Below are 20,129 nucleotides of genomic sequence, written 5' to 3' on the forward strand. Positions count from 1 at the left end.
GTGGAAGTAGAGAAGATACAGGCAGCTGCGTGGATGAGGACCTGGGTGTGCAGCCCGGGCAGCCCAGGTCGTGAGCGTCATCTGCCAGGTTCTGGCTGGAGCTTCGAGACAGGACGTGAGCGCCTCCATGTGCCCTGGAAATCACCGAGGGGTGAGAACGAGGAGGCAAGACCTCAGCTCCACGAAGCCGATGGTTGCCAGGACCTGGGCGGTGGAGGCTCGAACACAGCACCGGGCAGCTCCTGCAGACGCCGGGCGGCTGGCCTCGCCGGCCACACCTGTGGACGCAGCTGGGCAGGCAGCCGTGGGTCCAGGAGCACGGGCTTTGAGGTAGGACTGTCGGATCTGCTGAATAGAGGACAGGATCTGCACAGCTGACTCAGAAAGCAGGTGCAGCTTCTAAACGAGCAGGTAGAACCGAGTCAACACAGTTGGTGCCGGTTTACGGGCCAAGTTTTTATCAGAATCCAATCCAGCAAAGAGACAAGTTACTCCTCAACCTCAAAAATAAAATGCTTGATAAAATAATTTTTTTTAAAGGGTGAGAGAAAGGCTTCCTACCAGATGGAGATGGAGGTGGCGAGTGACAAGGAAGAAAAGACAGGGGAGCAGGGAGAGGCGCTCTGGGGACAGGCTCTGCGGGGAGGGCAGGCTCTGGGCTCAGAACCCGGAGCCGGGTCTCCTTCTGAGAGGTGGAAACAACTCAAGGTGGGACTCAAGGGAGAAGGTTAGCGTTCCCAGCAAGGAGGGGAGGGCTCACCCCAGAGCTCTGCCCTGGCCACGTGGACTCAGCACACCAGGAAGCTGGGAGACCAGAAACACGGTTATTGTTAAGTTTCCTGCCTTCTGCAGAGTCCTGCCTGCCCTGTCACACCAGAGCCTCCCCTGCCATCAGGGTCCCTGCTCACTCTCATGATGCTTTCACGATGACAGTAGATGGTCTCAAAGTGAAGGTGGACTGAGTGTAAGAGGCTGCCCCAGGGTCACCTGTCTTATATGTGCAGGAGGCTGGGAGCCATGCAGCTTAGAGGAGCAGCTCAGGTTTGCAGCTAACTTCCCAGGGAGCCAGCTCCTGGAAAAGCCATTACCAGGTGGAGACATCACATAGTTATTCAGATTCCAGTGTTTTCTTTTGTGTTGAAAAACTGAGTGAATGAGTTGTGGCAGACTGGTGTGTGTGATGGGGTATGTTTGTGTGTGAGAGAGAGAGAGAAGGAGAGGTTGGTTGATTGATGAAGGACAGAAGGAAACCATTTTAAAAAGTTCTCAATAGTTCAACCCAACAGGCAAAGATCAAGACGAATGGTTAATTTCCCTCTCTATCCATCCCGAATTAGGTCTGCAAGTGGCAAAACATACGGAAGACTCCTGGACCAAAAAGCCAAAGGATAACTTTTCCTGGCAAAGATGGGAATCTGCAGCCGTGGTTCTCTGAAGGAACGGCGTCCAGCAGGGGCACGGTACAGAGGATGTGGGCTTCCCAAGTGTTCTTCTGCCTCCTGCTCTCAGGATGCTGGTTTCAGAGTCTGCTCTCCTCTCGGCACCCCGCAAAAAGGTAAGCCTTGAAAGCAGACGGCAGGAAACAAAACGAAATCCCGAATGCCTCCTGACTGCCTTGCAAAAGGTCCTTCTTCATCTTTGTAACATCTGGGTGGGATGACGGGAAACACATACCCGTGTTTGCTACCGACAGTGGCCTCAGTGAGCACGGCCTGCAGACCATCCTCCATCCCCCGAAGAAAACGTGTCTCTGAGATGCTCAGTGGATGCTGGATGGCACCCGAGAGGTGGGCATGCTGCCCTCGGGGGTCACGTGAACACAGTGAGGGGTGGCCGTGCGGAGCAGGAGCTGGGAGGCTAGTTACTCGATAGCTTTGGCCGTCCCAGGTTGGTTGGCACTTCCAACCCGGTGTGCAGGGTGACCTGGAAAGGAAGATGGGGTGAGCGAGGGTGGGAGGGGCCGCCCTGAGAACCGTGAGCGTGCAGAGAGCACAGCAGCCATGCGCCACCCTCTGCTTGGGTCACCACGGGCAGCAGCCAGTCTGCTGTCTGTCACATGGATCAGTGTCACTAATGTCAGGCCGAGGAGTCTGCCCTGAGAACTGCAGAGCTGCCTGGTCCCCACGGTGCCCCCGCCGCCAGGAGCTGGGGCCAGGCTGATGCTTGGCTGCAGCAGTGGGACCAGGGCTCATGGTTTAGATTCCTTTCTGCTTTCTTTCCACGGCCCTCTTTCCTTTCCTACATCTGCTCTACTAACCTGGGGAAGAACAGCCCATACTTCAGGCTGCCTCAAAGCCCTTTGGCAAACGAGTGGAGGTACCGATCAATCAGTAAGTGATACTATTTAGGGCCAGTGGGGCTCTGCCTTCCCCCCTGTAGTTTTCAGGGGAGGAGCATGGTGCTAGACACAAAGGCTGGTGCTCTCTCTTCATCCATCACACCCTCACTGGGCTCCCACTTTATCTCCGTCTCTCTGGGGAGGACTGAGCCGCCAGCACTCCCCCTAGGTCTGTGCCCAGCCCTGAGAGGCTGCCTGCTTCACGTGGGAGCCAGAGAGGGGCAGGGAGCACGGGAGGGAATCCTTAGGTGTGGTCTCTCCCCAACTCTCTTTTTCCTCTCGGGAGAAAGCCGCCTGGAGACTCAGCATCCCCCACCTGGAAGCCCAGCACACACCTGGCCGCCGGAGTCCAGGCTTTGCCCAGTGCATCGGCAGCGGGGGCCAGGGGCCGCCAGATGGGCTGTGGCCCAGGGGATGTGCGATACCTGCACGTTGCGGTTGAGGCTAAGGGCTGGCATGAAGACGCCGTCCACGTGGCTGAAGGCCGTGGGGCCCTGCTGCTGCCCGTTGATGAAGAAGGTCAGCGTGTGCTTGTTCAGATCCAGCAGCACACCCACCGTGGCCCCCTTGCACACTCCGCCTTCCGTCCTGGGAAGAGAAGCCCCCCGCCCCGGGAAGCCAGGTCACCAGGAAGCCCTGCTGGGAATGTAGGCGAGAGCTTAGGAGACTCCCTGAAAGGATGCTGGGAACACCCTCATCTAAAAACGCAGCCCCCAGAGGGGTGCAGGCAGCTGGCCATCCCACGGTGACCCGCCATGCAGCCTGAGGATGTGAATGGGGACGCTGTTGACAAATGTTGGGACGTTACACTTCACAGTGGTGGGGATTCGTAGCCACCAGGCAGGGCGAATCTTTAAGCCGGCCCCACTGTCACCTGCCTCCTCCAGGGAGTCCATCAGACTCTCCCCTCCCTGAGCTGGCATTGAGGTCAGCCTTGGCCAGGGCTGCTCTGCTCTGATTTAAAAAATCCATTTTTGTCCTTTCCTGATTGAGAATGAGTGGTCAGCTAGAGCTGATGGTGGGCAGAGACCATGGGAAAGTGAAGAGGAGGAGTCGGTGGGCTGACCGGAAGGGTGTTTTCTAGAAGGCAGGTTTCCCGGAGGGTGGGCTGGGGCCCAGGGCGGAATCCTGCAGGTGGGAAAGGGAACTAGAGCCGGGCCTGTTGGTGCTATTCAGATACTGACCACCGGGTGGCGGTAGCGATGAGTCTGGGGCGCAGGACTAAGTCCTGTTCAAGCCCAGCCTGGTCTCACCCAATCCAACCCCGCTCAGCAAGCTCTCTGCCCTCCCCTCCTCTCAGCCCCCACCACACACGGTAGCCGGGATCCTGAATTAAACCTGACATCTCCACCAATTAGCCCTGTGATCTGGGCCACCATGAACCTTTCTAAGCCCCAATTTCATAATCTGCAAAGTGGCAATAACGCTCTTACTTTGGTGAGGACTGAATGAAATCATGTAAGCCAGGTGCTTCCGACAGCATGGGGCACAAAGTAAGTGCTCAATAAATGCTCCCTGTCCTGCTGTTACTCCCATCACAGGGTATCTGGGGGCTGCTTTGGCCTAAGAAAGCAGGAATGGAGCTGGTGGGCCTGGACCCGGCCCCTGAGAGGTCTGTGAGCAGGGGCCTGGGGCAGGCCCAGTGCCCACTCCGCCTGCCGAGCTCCGGGGGAGGATGCAGAGAGACAGCTGCCTACGCTTCCCCCAGGCCTCTGGAGACGGGGTCACTGCCGGTAAAAAGGCAGGTGGGAGGGAGACTGCTTCCAGCTCCCCCCGGGATCCACAGGCAAGTCCCTGCCCCAGACCAGGCCTCCTGGGGCCATTTGCAGGAGATGTGGGAGAGCAGGCAGGAAAGCCTCCAGAGCTGACCTTGCTTGGGGCTGGAGCCCAGTGAGGTTGGTTCCTTGGGGCCCCTGGCCTCTCCTCGCTGTGGAGATGGCCCTTGGCAGGAGACTCCATAGTGAGGAGGTGGCTTCGATAGCCATAACCCGCCATTTCTGGGTTCCCTGGCAAAGGCCGGCCCTGATTGTCCATCCCCCTGTCCACCAACCCACCCCCCTCCACACACACACAGAGGCCAAGTGTGAGCACCGCATCCCTGGGGGGAGGGGAGGGAGGGCACTGACCAAGGGTGGGAGGGTGAGGCCACTGCCTTCTGTGTGTCTGAGAGAGACCAAGACACCACAAGTCCGTGGAAGAGCCCAGGTACTGCGGGCATCTTCCCAAGGCAGCCCCAGAGTGCCCGTCTTCCCCAGGAGGAGTTTCCGGTGTCCACCCTGGTGACAGCACTCCCAGGGCCAGCGTCAGGGCGAGGCAGTGCTGGGGGTGCCCTGGACGACGGGGCCTGCTCCAACCAGGCCCGCCTATCGGTGGGCACTGCTCTGCTCAGAGCCTGAGCGGCAGGGCGGTGGGCGTGGCCCTGGTTGGGGTAGGGAGGGGTCTGGGCAGTGGGCGTGGCCCCGGTCGGGGTTGGGGGGCCTGGGCAGTGGGCGTGGTCTGGGGGAGCAGCTCTGCAGTGACTTGCCTGCGCCGATGGGTGTGAAAGAAAGGGGAGCAGAACCGGAAGAGAACCAGAGGGGAGGAGCAGTGGACTCACCGCGCCGCCTGCTGGCGGCAGGATGCCCACCTGCTTTGCTCTAGTCTCTGTTGCATACTCTCACTTCTCCCTGGAAACTGGACACCAAAGTGGCTGAAGACACTGCCCCTCCCATCCCTGATGCCTGAACTTGGGACCAGCAGGAGAGACTATGGTCGTCGCACAAGGCATTCCCAAAGTCCCCACGCGGGAGGAGGGCGGAGCGGGGCCCGCGCGTGCGCACCTGTTGGTGTGGGAGTTGCAGTGCATGAACCAGCTGCGGTTGTTGTCCACGTACATGGCCCAGGCCTTGTCGTCCTTGCCCAGCATCATGTCCTTGACCACGCTGGCCCTGGCCACCCCGAAGGCAGGGTCCGGGTGGTTGTCGTAGCGGTCCACGTGCAGCTCCCAGTAATGCACGCCCTTGGAGAAGGCCGCCGTGCCCAACACCACCCGGTCATCGTAGCTGCTGCAGGTGGCTGTCTGGTTGTCGTTGGATAAGATGATGTCCCGGTGCCCAGAGTTGGGGTCAAACGTGAACCAGGCCACTGGAGAGGAAGGGGGCAAGAGGAGCAGGATCAGGGGATGAGTTCACTGGCAGACTGTAACCTCGGCTCAGAGACATAGACTCACTGACGTCTATCAGGAAGTGGGTACCCAGCATCAAATGTTCTTCCCTGTGTGATCCTCTTTCTCTCTCTCACACACACACTCCCTCCTCTGTGTTCATCAAATTTCCCTTGGATGCTAAAGGAGTTAGATGCTCCAAATCCAAGGGAATGTCCATGTGCTCTTGTTACCTGAAACCTGAAAGGCGTGTAAACCTCAGATCTGAGCTCTGGTGCTGGGTAATTGACGGGTAGGTTCCCATCCGGAGAAAGGTGTTCCCACCTGGCAGCTGGGCACCTCCTCTCTGGGACTGGCCGACCTGCTCTTGGCCCCTGGGAAGTGGGAGTTTAGACTCCCAGAGCCTCTCAACTCCTAGGCTCCCTTTCCAGGTCCAGCAAATGGGGTGAAGGACTCTCTCTTTCCTTCGTGGCTGGTGGGGAGGGATTTGTATGCAAGGAACGAGGTGAGTGGAGCAGGCCAGGACTGGAGAAGATGGACACGTCTCACTTCCTCTTTCTTCCACTCCTTCACACCTCACGAGTTCCCCACCCCCGTCTGTCCGTCTGTCCATCCCTGGGATGGATATGGGTTGGGCCTGTGGAACTCAGTCACAGCACCTGAATCCGTTGCCCCGGAGACACCCCAGCACTCACCGTCGGACGTCTGCAGGACAACCGTTTTACTATAGGGCCCGACGCCGGAGGAGTTGAAAGCCTTGACCCTGGCATTGTAGGTGCTGTTGAAATGCAGACCGTCGATGGTGCACAGGGTCTCCTTGCCAACGTACACCTCCTGCAAGAGACCCAGATGGCTCATCAGGCGCCTCGGTTACTTGGAAAATTTCTCTTAGCCACCTGTTGACGTCAAAAGTGCTGTTGCCCCAACAGTTATTAACAAGGAGATTTGGGGTGAGTGGTGGCTGGCTCACAGGCCATGTCCAAGTTGGACACAAACCCTTACTCTTGGCTGTTGGGAAGGTGTGCGGTGCAGCAGCTGGGACACTACCTGAGAATGTCCTGCCTCCGCAGAGGGCAGCCCTAATGGACAGGACTCCAGAGGCCGGGGGTGCTGACCCCTCCATGGGGATAGGGGTGCAGAAAACCTCACTTCCTTTTCAATTGGAGCAACAAGAGATTCTTGGCTTCCCATGGGAATTTAGGTTAGAAAATATGAGTTAAGGATCTAAATAAACAAAATAAACAAGTGTTTTAAAGGAAAGATCATCACACATGATGGGAAAAAACAGAGGAGGGGGAGTGACCAGGCACAGGTGGTTCAAGTTGATTTGGGCTGGAACCCCTTCTGGGGTGAGAGGGGTGCTCCGCCCTCTCCCCGTCTTCTCCCACTGCATCTTCCTACTCCTTGGGCCCCTTGAGCTGCTTTTTCCCTCCTGGCCTCCCCAGAGGCTGTGACTTTTCTGCATCAAACTCCAAGATTTGTTTCTAGACATTTACTTTGTTTCCCGTTTACTTCAAACTTACCCTTGTCCTGTTGACACCCCCTCACCTACATCTTTGTTCTCAGCTTAGTTTGTCTAAAACATCTTTCCTGCCTGATTACTTATGGGAAGTTGCCCTTCATTTGTTTTTCCAGGTTATTAATAATAATATCTGTGTGCCAGGCATTGTATAAGACATCGTAATTCTCACACAACCCTGGGACACAATTTTTTTTTTTTGGTATTTTACTCATAAGGAGACTCCGAGAAGGCAGGGAACTTGCCAAAGATCACAGTTAATCTGTTTAGAAGTTGGGGTTCAAATCTAGGTCTGTCTGCATTCAGAGTCCATGCCTTTCCCACCCTCATACATTCTAGCCCTTGGATCTAGCTTTTGTGAGTAGACATGGCTCAAAGAGAGAAACCATCTTCACTTGAGCTTGGTGACTGCTTCTTCTGATGTCTCAAAACCATCTCCTCTTTCTTTCCATTTCAAAACCATCAGCTCTCTTCCCAGTGGGTCAAGGAGCTCTTTCAGTTCCTAGCTCATTTGCACGGCCAGGATGGCTGAAGTTCTGGAACCAGTGCATGACCCACTTGCTATTCCTGGCCGAAGCGACCCCAGCTTCTCACTTCTCCATAGAGCCCATATTCCCAGGGACTCAGTAATCCCCAAGGAGTGGTGCAGTTATTTTGCCAACTCTGACATTCTTGTGGGGGTGTCTTTCAAACAAAAAATGAAACAACATAGACATAAATCCCTCTGAGAGAAACAAAAGGAATTTAGACCTTTGGCAAGATTCGCTGACCGGGTGCCACCTCCCAGGGAGAAGAAATTTGCAAATTGATATGCTTGCAGTGGTTTGTCAGAATGAGCCTTCATTTGGTCTTCCTGGGGACAGACAGGTGGAGCTCTCGGAGCACCCAGAGTTGGTGCTCCCTGATGTTCATGTCAACAAAACAACTTCGCAGGAACCTGAATTTCACTGCATGAGATCTCAAGGTAGAGTCCTATTAGGGGCTCTGGGTTGTGGTGGGGAGCTGTCCAGGGTGGTTAGCACCTGGTGAGACTAGAAGATGCATTTCTGGCTCACTAAGAGCCTTTACTGTCCCCAGGTATTTCATAATTGGGACATGAATGTAGAAGGTCACCCCAACCCAACAGCCACTTGTGAAGTGTCTTCCCACATGGAGCGCCTTGCCAGGTAAGCTAATTACTGAACCGGGCAAGGCAAGGTGTGATAGAACCTTGAGGGAGCGGGGAGGGGTGTGTGGGAGAGCGTTGACTCGATACGGCTGTGCCTCTGGGGCCAACTGGAAAGTAGGTATGTGCAGGTGACCTTTTCCGAGCTCTACCTCGGCCTCCGACCTGTGTCGGTCTTCACAGAAAACTCAAGCTGAACTTTCTGTGGCCGCCACCCCTGCCTGCCTAGACCCAGCCCTGGGTAGAGAAGCCCCATCTTCAGAGAGTCCACGCCCACCAGTCCTGTGTCCACGCCCAAGAGCCCTCTGTCCACGCCCACCAGCCCTGTGCCCATGCCCACTAGCCCCCTGTCCACGCCCACCAGCCCTGTGTCCATGCCCAACAGCCCTGTGCCCATGCCCACTAGCCCTCTGTCCACGCCCACCAGCCCTGTGTCCATGCCCACTGGCCCCCCCCGTCCACGCCCACCAACCCCCTGTCCACACCCACCAGCCCTCTGTCCACGCCCACCAACCCCCTGTCCACACCCACCAGCCCTGTGCCCATGCCCACCAGCCCTCTGTCCACGCCCACCAACCAGACTTACGTCCTTGTGGCCGATGCCCTCGCTGGTGGCATCAGAAGTAAGGGCAGCCCCTAGGGCTGGTCCCGAGGCAGGGGCAGTGCTAGCCCCTTCCCGCCCCCAAACAAGCAGCGGAGCCTCACCCGGTACTGCCCCCCGTCGCCGTCGTCCAGCTCCAGGATGTAGCCGTCTACGGGGCTGTGGGTGAAGGGCGGCGTCCTCCAGGCCAGCGTGACGCTGTTGTTCCGCGTGCAGCACTTCTCCAGCTGCAGCAGGGGGACAGGCGGCACTGTGATGGGGACAGGCTGACTTTAGTGCACAAACTCCCGCCTGGCGCGTGGACCCCGCCCCTACCCCAGAACGAAAGGTGGCCACCCTGGGGTCACTCCCAGCTGCACGTGGGCACAGCTCAGCCCGAACCTCAGCCCGAACCTCAGTCCCCAGGCGGGCTGGGGTGACCACACGTCTCAACCCTGGAGAGGGTCCTGGAATCTGGGGTTGGGATGAGGGAGAGGCATAGACGCCTCCACCCCTCCACTCTGTAGCCCTGAGGAAGAGCTGTCCTTTCCCCCTTCCCCACCTGCCCACTGAGAATCACTGGTTTTGTTTCTCGGCCCCACGTGGAGCTCAGGAGGAATTGCAGCAGAGCCAGATTCCACGTGCCTCCCCCCACAGCACCGCCTCTATGGACCCTCTCCGAGGGGCCCGCGAGCAGCTCACACCAGGGGCTGGGAAGGCGCTGTTCAGGTTGAGGGGATGCAAAGACACATTTCCACCTCTGGTTGGACTAGGAAAGTAGATCCTGGAAGGAGAGGCAATCTGAGAGCATCGGGCAGTAAATCCATGGAATTAGGGATTTGAGTCAAATGTATCATAAGTTCTATTAAGATGACATTGGGAGAATGTTTTTTATTTCTTTAGCTGTATTCAGGTTCAGGCGATTTTAGAAATAAATATAGTCCACTCTGACATTCGTGGTCTCAGGGCTGGCTCCGTGCAACCTGGCTCCCTAGACCTCGGTTTACAAGCACGGAGGAGTCCTTGCTCCATCCCTATGCCACTTCATCTGTGCATTTCACGCCCCCATCCTGTCCAAAGCAGCATCTGGAGCAGCTCTAAGCCACCCCGTCAGCGCCCCCACTTTCCAGAGCCCCCTCCTCTGCTGTAGCCCCTCCCCTGCAGTAGCCCCTCCCCTCCACCAGGTTCCTTCCTCTCCTCAGCACTACGTCTCATTTACACTCAGGGCAGGTGGCATTTCTAAACCTCACCGGAGGTGCAAACAGTGTGGGAGTGAGCCCCAAGATGCACAAGAGACTCACTGTATTTAGTATAAAAATGACCACGTTTTGCAAATAAAGATTTTCTTGAGTTTACAGATTCTGTAGATGTGGTACTCACCTTTTTGATATTTTTGGTTTTAAAAAAAAGAATCCTGAACTACACAACATTGCAAAATGATTATAAATCAATAAAAAATGTTAAAAAAAAAAAAAACCCCAAAGAGCTTTATTCCGTCTCCTGAATGTATCCTTAATGTCTCTGGAGGGGCAGGATGACCTCACTCACTAATTTTGCAACCTGGGGCGAGTTGTGCAAACTAAACTTAACCTTTAGCCTGTGACCCCTGTGGCTCTCTGAACTCACTTCTCTAGACTCTGTTCTTACCCCTGATCTTCTGTGATTGTTTTCAACTTTACTTTTTATTAGTTTGCATGCTTACTTTTTTAAAAACAGGATTTAAACTAGATTTATTTGCCTTACTTTTATTTTGTTTTTTGAAGGGGGAGGTAATTAGGTTTATTTACTTACTTACTATTATTATTTTTAATGGAGGTACTGGGGATTGAACCCAGGACCTTGTGCACGCTAAGCAGGCGCTCTACCACTGAGCTCTACCCTCCCCCATCCCTGACCTTCTTGCTCTTCTTGGAGCACAGAGAACTTATTCCTGCTTCAGGGCCTTTGCACTTATCATCCCTCTGCCTCCCAGGATGTTCTTCCCTTATATAGCATCTCTCTCTTCACCTCAAAATCCCCGCCCCCCCACGTCTGCCCTCTTCTCAAAAAGCACCTTGTTCGTAGCACCTGCCACTTTTAAGTTGCATTATATTATTATATTATAGATGTGTTTGTGTATTGTCTATTTCCTTCTCTAGAATATCTGCTCAGCCTTATGAGGGTGCCTATGTCCTGAGCCCTTAAGGTGGTGCCTGGCACAGGGCAGACCTGCCTTAGGTATCTCTGAAGGAACAGATGATCCTCTTTCACAAGTGGGAAGACTCTGGCTCAGGCATCCCTCCCTCCCACGCTGCCCCACACCAGTGTCCCAAGTTCTCTGACGGCCCTGTGTGGCCCCGCAGAGTGGATGCCTCTCCCAGAAGAGGCACCGACTGAACCGGGCCAAGCACCGCTCACCCCTACATTTCATCTGAATGAAGTCCAGCTGGTGAATGGCCTGCAGGAGTGGCTCGCTGTCCAGGGTCAGCTCAAACTCCGCAGACACTTTGGGCTCCAGGGCGCCTTTGACCCACTGCTCCTGGGACACCTGGACGCGCTTGATCAGGGCGTCGGAGATCTGAAAGGAAGCACATAGTGTAGGGCTTCGATGTGCCAGGGGTAAAAATCACGCAGCAGGCCGTGAGAAAAGGTTTCGCTTCCGTGGGCTCAGGGCCAGAAGGAGCTGTGCTAAGCTCGTGTCCTCCAGCCCTGGTGAAGGAGACACGACCACTGCCAGCATGACCCGGGGCAAATAAAAATGCACTGTATCGTTTAAATCATCTTTTAACAGCACCCTCATGTTCCAGGTAAAGAAGCATTTGCTGTTTTAGGCCAAAACCTTTTTGGAAACAAATGATACTTTTAAAAAATATACAAAAGCATGAGTCACTCTACCTCTTTGGCCAGATGGAGCGCTTTGCAAAGTGAACCATACTAGGAGTCTGTCCCAGGGTCTGAGAGCATCTCCTTCATCCCCAGGATTGTGAAGCTCCCTCCCTCCTGGTGTGTTTCCTCCAAGTTGTTCCGCAGCTTCTGCTCTAGACTCTCACTGCCTCAAACCCACAGCTCTGCCCTCCTCAGCTGGAAAGTCCTGCTTATTCAGACGTTCACACTTTCCCCTTGAGAGCCATGATCCAGGGTCCCCTTCCTGGGGACCAATTAAGGGAATTCATCATTTTCCCCACAGACGGAGGACTGAGCTCCCATCTGAATCATGGCCACAGTCCTGAGAGACACTTGTGACCCCGAGTCAGCCTGGCTGAGGGAGGGCTGCCCGGCAAGCCTGCACTGCCAGCGGCCATCTGTCCAGGCCTGTGGGACTCTGCACCCCAGAGGAACGGGCCACGTGGATTCTGCTAACTCACTTCTTCCAGTGCAATCTCTCCAGCTTGTTTGGCCAAGACCGTCCTTTCCCACTTGTAGGGAAGAGGTTGAGTTGGGGTTTCTGGAAGTCGAAGCACGGAAGCGTGGCATTTCAGCCCTAGAGATCATGTCGTCTGACCTCCTCGTTTGAGGATGACACAGAGTCAGGGTCACAGCTAGTGAGAGGCAGAGCCGAGATGAGAATCTCAGTTTTCTGGACTCACTGGGCAGAGGAGGATCTGCTGTACTCCAAGCCACTGGCAGGGACCTTCCTAGAACCTGGGCGCATTTGGACGTGGAGAAGGGACGTGCCGCCCGCCCAGGGGCCTCCGGGGCCGGCTCACCTGCAGGAACCCGGACGGGTCGTTCTCCTTCATCACCTCCAAGCAGTACTCCATCAGCCCCGTGGACTGGCGCAGCTTCAGGGTGCAGTGATTGATCTGGTCCCAAACCATCTGCAGTGAAAAGCATCCGCAGTGACCGTCCCGTCAGAGGAGGAGCAGCTGGGCCGCCGCGGGAGGTGGCGCTGGTCCGGATGGCCCGGCACCCTCTCCTCCCGCTGCTCCATTACTGAGCTCCACGTGCCCCCTTGACTGGGGGGCAGACGGACCCACTCCCCAACAAGCAGGGTCGCCACACCCGAGAGAGCAAACTCCCTGAACTCTGGAGAGAAAGCAGGGAACGTGCACCGTCTGAAACTCTCCTTGGGACCGGTTCTCCCCCCAGTTCTTGTTCGTTGGGTGATGACTTCATGGGCTCAGCCGCTTTACGTGTAAACCATGGATCACCCCCAACACTCATTCCTTCTTTCCTTGAAAATAACATTTTCTGATTCAGTTGGTAAATGTCTATAAAATAGATGGAGTGCCGGACAATGAAGTCGGTCATTTTTGATAGGGACTGAATAGTCAGGGCAAGACAGGTAGGGGAATGAGGAATTCAAAACATAAACTCAAAAGACCAGCAAAAAGATCACTAAGCACCCCCTCTTCTCCTCGTGGGCAAATGGGGTGGAGCGAGCATGCGCACTCGCCGACTGGAAAATTCCACCTCTAGGGATGTAAAAAGCCCTTCTCTGTCCACCGGGGTCTGGTCCCTCTGGTGCTGTTTCTTCTTCTTTTTTTAAATATATGTATTTTTTTGGCATGGGAGGTAATTAGATTGATTGATTGATTGGTTCTTAGAGGAGGGACTGGGGATTGAACCCAGGACCTCGTGCATGCTAAGCTCGCGCTCTACTGCTTGAGCTATGCCCTCCCCCTGGGGCTGTTTCTTTAACTAAGAAAATTTGCTGTATGCTGTGACTCCAGAGTCTCCTGTGAATTTTTTCACTGAGGACCATGGTGACCCGTTACCCACAATAATTTTCATCAGGGGAGTATGGGCATGGGGCAAACTCTCCTCTTCCTGTGGTGGCCACAGGCTGGGTTGTTACCACGGACCGTGGAGGGCACCAGAAGTCAGAGGGCATGAAGAAGGGGCAAGGCCAGAGACCTGAGCAGAGCAGGCTTCATCACCCTCCGTGGCCACCTCTGCTCTGCAAAACCAGAACAGAAAGCAGGGGCCTGGACAAGGTGGGAGAGGGTGGACTTCTGACTTGAAAACGTCAGGATTCAGGTGTCTGATTCCAACTTTGAGGGGAGAGCAGGGGTGCTGACTGCTTCAGGGAGAGTCACTCCAGTGTAAGGAGGCCCCAGGCAGCTTGCTTAGCTCCCCCTTGCCATCGTTTATTCGCTCATTCACTCAACTGTTACTGGCCAGGGCCCACGGCACGCTGCACCCCACACTGGGCAGGGACTGTGAAGGGACTGAGGGTGTCGGTCACCCAGGGACCTACCTTCAACTTGTGCTCCCTCTCTTTAGTAACCTTGGTGAGCAGTTTGGCTTTCTGCCGGGTTAAAGCATCAACCAGCGCGTCACACTGAGCCACCAGGCAAGCTTCATAATCTAGGCCGTTCTCCTGTGGGAAGCAGAGAACTTTAGGGAGAAGATGGCCTGGAATCTGGCGAGGGCTGGAGACACAGGGGTCTCCACCCAGAGTTGGCTCTCCCGATATCCAGTTGGAAACAGTGAAAATGTGAATCTCAGTGCATCTCTTTGATGGAATATTCAGAGTCATTCAAACCCGATTTGTGAGAGTTTTCAAGGTCATGGGGAAGGCTCATGAGAGACTGTTAAGAAAAAAAAGCAGCTACTTTTTAAAAGTGTGTGCAAGCAAAATCCCACCATCCACAGTGTGTTTGTGTGTGTGTGCATGCGCGCGTGTGTGTGTGTCAAAAGTAATGGAACAACATGGCAAAATGATGAGGGGGTCACCTCAGGGGATGTGAGATGTGTGAACCTTCCTTACTGCCTGTTCTTCTCTACCTTCCAAAATTCCTATAACATAGACTTTTGCTTTTTATCATCAGCAAAGAGTAAGGCCAACAAAAGATGGTGTTCTTGCTATAGGACCTGTTTCAGTTCCAAAAAAAAAAAAAGACTCCGTCCAAGTCTGTAAGATCAGCACGGACTCAGACCTCATGTCATGGGCTTCGTGTGGCCTTCCCCACCCTGCCCCAAGTTCATAGCTGAAGCCCTAACCCACGTGACCTCGGAATGGGGCTGTGCTGGGAGCCGGGGCTTTTAGAGAGATAAGTTAACGAGGTCACTAGGCTGGGCTCCCATCCAGTATGACCGTGTCCTTATAGGAGGAGATGAGGACACAGACAGGCACAGAGGGAGGACCATGTGAGGACACAGGGAGAAGACGGCTGGCGACAAGCCAAGGAGAGCGGCCTCAGGAGGGTCCAACCTGCCGACACCTTGATCCTGAACTTCCAGCCCCTGGAGCCGGGAGATAAAAAGTTCCTCTTGTTGAAGCCACTCAATCTATGGTGCTTCCTTATAGCAGCCCCACCCAGCGAACGAATGCATCTGGCGCCCCGATACATCAGCCACACGACTGGAAATGCCTGCTGGCTGAACTCTGCACTTCGACTTATCAAGAAGAACGGTTTTTACTGGCTTATTAAGAATTCAGTGCCCTCAGTCCCTTTCCTCCATCCAGACACTGCAGCAGTTTATGGGTTAAAGATCCGTGCGTTCAGACAGAGCACATGGTGTGCGCTCTCTCCCTGACAGGCGGAGCTCCTGGGGCCAGGGACTGCGCCTTGCTGACCTGTCGTGGGCTCAGTATGCGATACAGCATGGATGCTCGGTGAATACGTACACTTATAAATGATGCTGTGAAATTTTGACATACTGGAACAAAAGCACTGTATGGAGATACCGTGTACATTCTGGACGCTGCGTTATTTCTGTCCAGCTCTCATTCTATGGTTCTCTCTGAGTTCACGTGAAATCCCTTTCCTCTCAGATGTCATGTGAGTGTCCATGGAGTGAGTGTGTGTTGTCTGCAACATCCGAGGCTAGGCAGTGGGACAATTAAGCCTTCTCATCTTTAACCCTGAAAAATTCCTGCCGCGGGACTTTTCCTCTCCTCCGGCACATCTCGTATACAGGCGTCCTGCACAGACTCCCCTCCCAGCTGGAGCCATGCTCACCTGGATCTGCTGCAGGATGTTTTTCAGCTGGACTAGAAACTCCTTGGCTTCTTTTGCCTTATCGGAAACGCCATTTAAGGCCTGAGACAGTTGAGCCTAAAAGATATCACAGGTTGAAAAGGAAAATTAGGGGTTAAAGCCACTCGGTTTGCACTTGGTCAAAAGGATTGCGTTTAGAAGAGGACAGAACCAGTCCCACCCGGGAGCTGTCCTTACTTACGAAGGGACCGCTGTTGACTTACGGTCGCTTCGGCATGTGCTTACTTTTCCAGCGATGGTCGATAAGCGTTGGTGACCTATGCTCTTCTGCCTGGACCCAAAGCTGGTAGAGGTAAGGAGCATTCGGCTAATTGGTTCAGGCTGACAGGCTTGCCCCTGGTCTTTGCAGAACCCAGGACAGGAAGGCAAGTAGAGCCTCGGCCGGGTCCGGCCCCCTCCCTCCCATGGCAGTTCTGTCCCCCATCAGTAGGACACTCAGACGCTTATGCATGGACGTCCCAGGTCCCAGGCACGCTCTGCCGGCCCCACCCCACCCCTACACAGGTGCCTTTTGGCCTGAGAGGGATGGGCAGGAAAGAGACTTGGAAATGCGCAGGGGCCATATGGACTGGGGGTCTTAAGGCATCATCTGGAAGGGGATTCAGGCTCCTGGTGGCCCTTTCCTTAGTCCCAGGAACTCCTTGTTTTTTTTTTTTAATTGACGTATAATTAATTTACAGTGTTGTGTTAGTTTCTGGTGTACAGCATAGGGATTCAGTTATACATATATATTCTTTTTTGTATTCTTTTTCATTATAGGCTATTACAGGATATTGAATATAGTTCCCTGTGCTCTATAGTAGATCCTTGTTGTTTACCTATTTTATGCATAGTACTTAGTATCTGCAAATCTCAAACTCCCAATTTATCCCTCCCCCGTTCCCCTTTGGTGACCATAAGTTTGTTTTCTGTCAGTGAGTCTGTTTCTGTTTTATAAATAAGATCATTAGTGTCACTTTTTTAGATTCCACATAGAAGTGGATATCATATAATATTTGTCTTTATCTGACCTACTTCACTTAGCATGATAATCTCTAGGTCCATCCATGTTGCAAATGGCATTATTTCATTCTTTTTTATGGCTAAGTAGTATTCCGTTGTATAAACATACCACATCTTCTTTACCTAGTCATTTGTCAGTGGACATTTAGGTTGCTTCCATGTCTTGGCTATTGTAAATAGTGCTGCTGTCAACACTGGAGTGCGTGTATCTTTTCAAATGTGGAGCATGTTTTCATGTGCCTTTTGACCACCTGTATGTCTTCATTGGAGAAACGTCTGTTTAGGTCTCCTGCTCATTTTTTTCAGTGGGTTGGGGTTTGTCGTTGCTGATGTTACTGAGTTGTTGAGCTGTTTGTATATTCCTAGGGGCTCTTCACACTGCTCAGTTGCTGGGACTCAAAGGTAGAAATGCAGGCTGGAGTCAAATCTATGGCCTTTAGCCTCATGCTTTTTTGTAATGAAATGCATATGAAGACAATCAAATTTGTCTTCAAAATCTTGCTATTGAGTAGACTGAAGCCCTTGATTTTTAACATGACTCTCATTTTTCATTCTTTTTTTAACTGAAAAATTTTTACTTTTTTTGTAGTATTTTTTTTTTTTTGATGAAGGTACTGGGGATTGAACCCAGGACCTCACACATGCTAAGTGCACCCTCTACCACTGAGCTATACCCTCTCCCTTCATCTTTCAGATTAAAAAGCTTAGGACAGAGCAAAAAGAGGGTCAGAAAGGCCAGAGTCACACTTTCTCTCCACTTTCTTTAGGTCTCCACTCAAGTGTCACCTGTCTGTGAGGCCTCTCCCCTTACCCCGCTTTATCCTTCTTACTAACGTTCATCACCACCCAGCACGGGTTTCTTTACCATCTGTCTCTCCTCCCTGAACGGGACCTGACCTGGCTGTTCACATCAGAAAGAGCACCTGGCATGTGGTGACATTATACGAATATTTGTTGAATGAATGAATCCGTGAATATGATTCTTTGGACCCTATCAATGGTTTTCGAAGTGTGGTCCCCAGACCAGAAGCATCAATGTCACCCTGAAATTTGTTAGAAATGCAACTTCTCTGGCCTTACCCCAGTCCTATTGATCAGAAACTAGGGGTGAAAGCCAGGCATTTGCCTTTTTTTTATTAATAATTTTTTTTTAGGGGGAGGTAATTAGATTATTTATTTATTTGTTTTAATGAACGTACTGGGGATTGAACCTAAGACTTCTTGCATGCTAAGCACGCACTCTACCACTGGCTTATACCCTCCCCACGCAAGCATCTTTCTTTTCTTTTTTTTTTTTGGAGGGGGGGTAATTAAATTTATTTATTTATTTTACTTACTTATTTATTTTTTTAATGAAGGGACTGGGGATTGAAACTAGGACCTCGTGCATATTAAGCATGCACTCTATCACTGAGCTATACCCTCCCCTCACCCAGGCATCTGTCTTTTAACAAGGTCTCCAGGGGGTTCTACTGCAATTTGAGATCCAATGGGTGGTGCAAACACAGACTAGGCTGAACATCTCTGAAGAAGATGGCAAATGAAGCCACAGAGTGGATGAGAAGACACTGGGGAGATACATGCAAAGAGAAGAAAGGGTCCTCAGACCTGGGCAAGGTGAGGTCAAGGTGAGGTTAAGGTGAGGTCAAGGTGAGGTCTGGCCTCGTGTACTCACCCACATGTACCACACTCACCACACTCACCCAGCATGTGCCACTCTCTGTTGCAATGATCTGTGCAGGAAGAATATCCAATAGAACTTCCAGGAGCAGCCAAGGGCTCTGTGTCCACCCCCTCCAATATGGCAGCCACCAGCACTGCTGGCTCCGAGCCCTTGAAAGATGGCTAAGGTAACTGAGGGGCCGAAGTTAAATTTTACTTAGTTTAAATTTTCAGCCACCACGTGTGGCCAGTGGCTGCTGTCCTGGACAGCACAGGGCTTTGCACCCATCCTTAGAGGGGCACCTAGGGCAACTCAGCCCATCCCTGGAAAACGGTGCTCAGGAGGAGACAGAGAGGTCAGCATGGCTCACAGGCGCCGAGGGGCATCCTTAACAGCACGGATTTTCAAATGGAAGTTTGTCAGGGTCCAGAAGAGAGTACCATCTCCCTCTCCGCCACAGTCACCCAAAGTGTAAAGCCTGCTGAGGCTGCACCCGCTCCCTCCCCAAGGAGGGGCCGATTCCCACGAACCTGTGCAGTCCTGGATGGTGGGCACTTTGTCTTTTGCCTCTGCCTTTGTAGCCAGATGCTGGCACGAAGCAGGGGCTCAAAAACTGCTCACTGGCTGAATGTAAACCAAAGGAACTGCGCCAGTGAAGCATATGCTATGCTGAGACAGGTCCCAGCAGACCCATCACCATGGCCAGCACTGTTACAGGGGAGCAGCCGTCCTAGTGAGGGTCCTTTACCCACCCACCCGGCTCTGGGGCCAGTGCTGCTCTGTCCCTCCAGCCCAGCCCACCCCAGGGCCTGTTGACCTGCTTCCTGCTTGGCAAGGAACTCAGAACAGTGTGATTCTGTAGGCCTCCAGTGACCTCTCCGCTTCTTCTCAACGCCTCTCCAGACCCCAGGCCAGCAGCATGCTCATCTGCACGAAGGCTCCAGCACCTGGTCTGCTGGTCTCTGCAGAAGAGCCTGGGATGGCCGTGGGATGGCTGATCGCCATTAAGGGATGTCCTGACAAGCACACACTTGGCCTTTTCTTGACCACACCTCCTTCCCGTGTGACGTGACCACACGTCACTTCTCCCTGCCCAGGGCTCAGCCCTGTGGAAACTGGACCTGGTTATTGTAGTGGAAAAGGGCCAGGGCTTTGGGTGGCCAAGGTGGAAACCACTTCTCAAGGGATACATGGTTCATTTATGGCAAAGTAATAAGGGTTGACAGCACATTGTATCTGGCTTTCCTTTCTCCCACAAGGACTACCGAGGGGGCTGGCAGAGGACACTGAAAATGGTCTCTTTCTGGTCTCAGAGAAGAGCCTGCAGCCTGAGAAATGAGAATAGATTGTTCTGTCTCTGTAGATGTTGACTATACCAAACCTTTGGAAAGGAAGGGAATATGGACAGAAGATGGATTTTTTTTTTAATGATAGTGTGGATTTTAACTTGAATTAAATATAGTATTTTATGTCTTCCTATCCCTTCGAGGTGAGAATTAGATTCTGGTAGGGTCACTGAATTTCGACAGACAGCTTAAAAATGTAAGTATTTCCACAGTGGTCCAAACCACCTGCTTCCTGGCCTGGCATCAAAGCTTCGCCTGCAGCCAAAGGAGCAGCTTCCAGGTACCCAGGGTACCCTCCCATTCTGGGCAGCATCACAGTGCATCATTATGCATTGAGCATAGAGGACCCTGGGCCCACATAGTTCAAATCCTGACTTTGTCACTTGTTCTCTGTGTGTCTTGGGAAAATTCCTCATCTCTTTGTCCTGGAGGGTCGTCCCCTGTGAGA

At 53.1% G+C, this 20,129-nt stretch overlaps 1 protein-coding gene across 11 annotated transcripts in view; it reads right to left on the reverse strand.

The window, feature by feature from the left end:
• Window positions 1-1,835: 1,835 nt before the first annotated feature.
• TRIM67 (tripartite motif containing 67) overlaps window positions 1,836-20,129 on the reverse strand; it is a 41,754-nt gene continuing 23,460 nt past the window's right edge. For 2 of the 11 annotated variants that reach the window (XM_072972271.1, XM_072972272.1), the window contains 9 exons: window positions 15,632-15,727; window positions 13,924-14,046; window positions 12,431-12,541; window positions 11,142-11,301; window positions 8,870-9,015; window positions 6,176-6,314; window positions 5,158-5,461; window positions 2,764-2,926; window positions 1,836-1,923 (listed from right to left, as the gene is read on the reverse strand). In XM_072972271.1, coding sequence (XP_072828372.1) covers window positions 1,858-1,923; window positions 2,764-2,926; window positions 5,158-5,461; window positions 6,176-6,314; window positions 8,870-9,015; window positions 11,142-11,301; window positions 12,431-12,541; window positions 13,924-14,046; window positions 15,632-15,727 — 1,308 coding nt within the window. In that variant the 3' untranslated portion in view covers window positions 1,836-1,857. Of the gene's footprint in view, window positions 1,924-2,763; window positions 2,927-5,157; window positions 5,462-6,175; window positions 6,315-8,869; window positions 9,016-9,448; window positions 9,455-11,141; window positions 11,302-12,430; window positions 12,542-13,923; window positions 14,047-15,631; window positions 15,728-20,129 lie in introns of all 11 variants that reach the window. The other 9 variants (XM_072972273.1, XM_031681487.2, XM_072972275.1 and 6 more) reach the window with 8 other exon arrangements.

This window comes from Vicugna pacos, chromosome 11, assembly GCF_048564905.1.
Source record: "Vicugna pacos chromosome 11, VicPac4, whole genome shotgun sequence".
Classification (NCBI taxonomy): Eukaryota; Metazoa; Chordata; class Mammalia; order Artiodactyla; family Camelidae; genus Vicugna; species Vicugna pacos.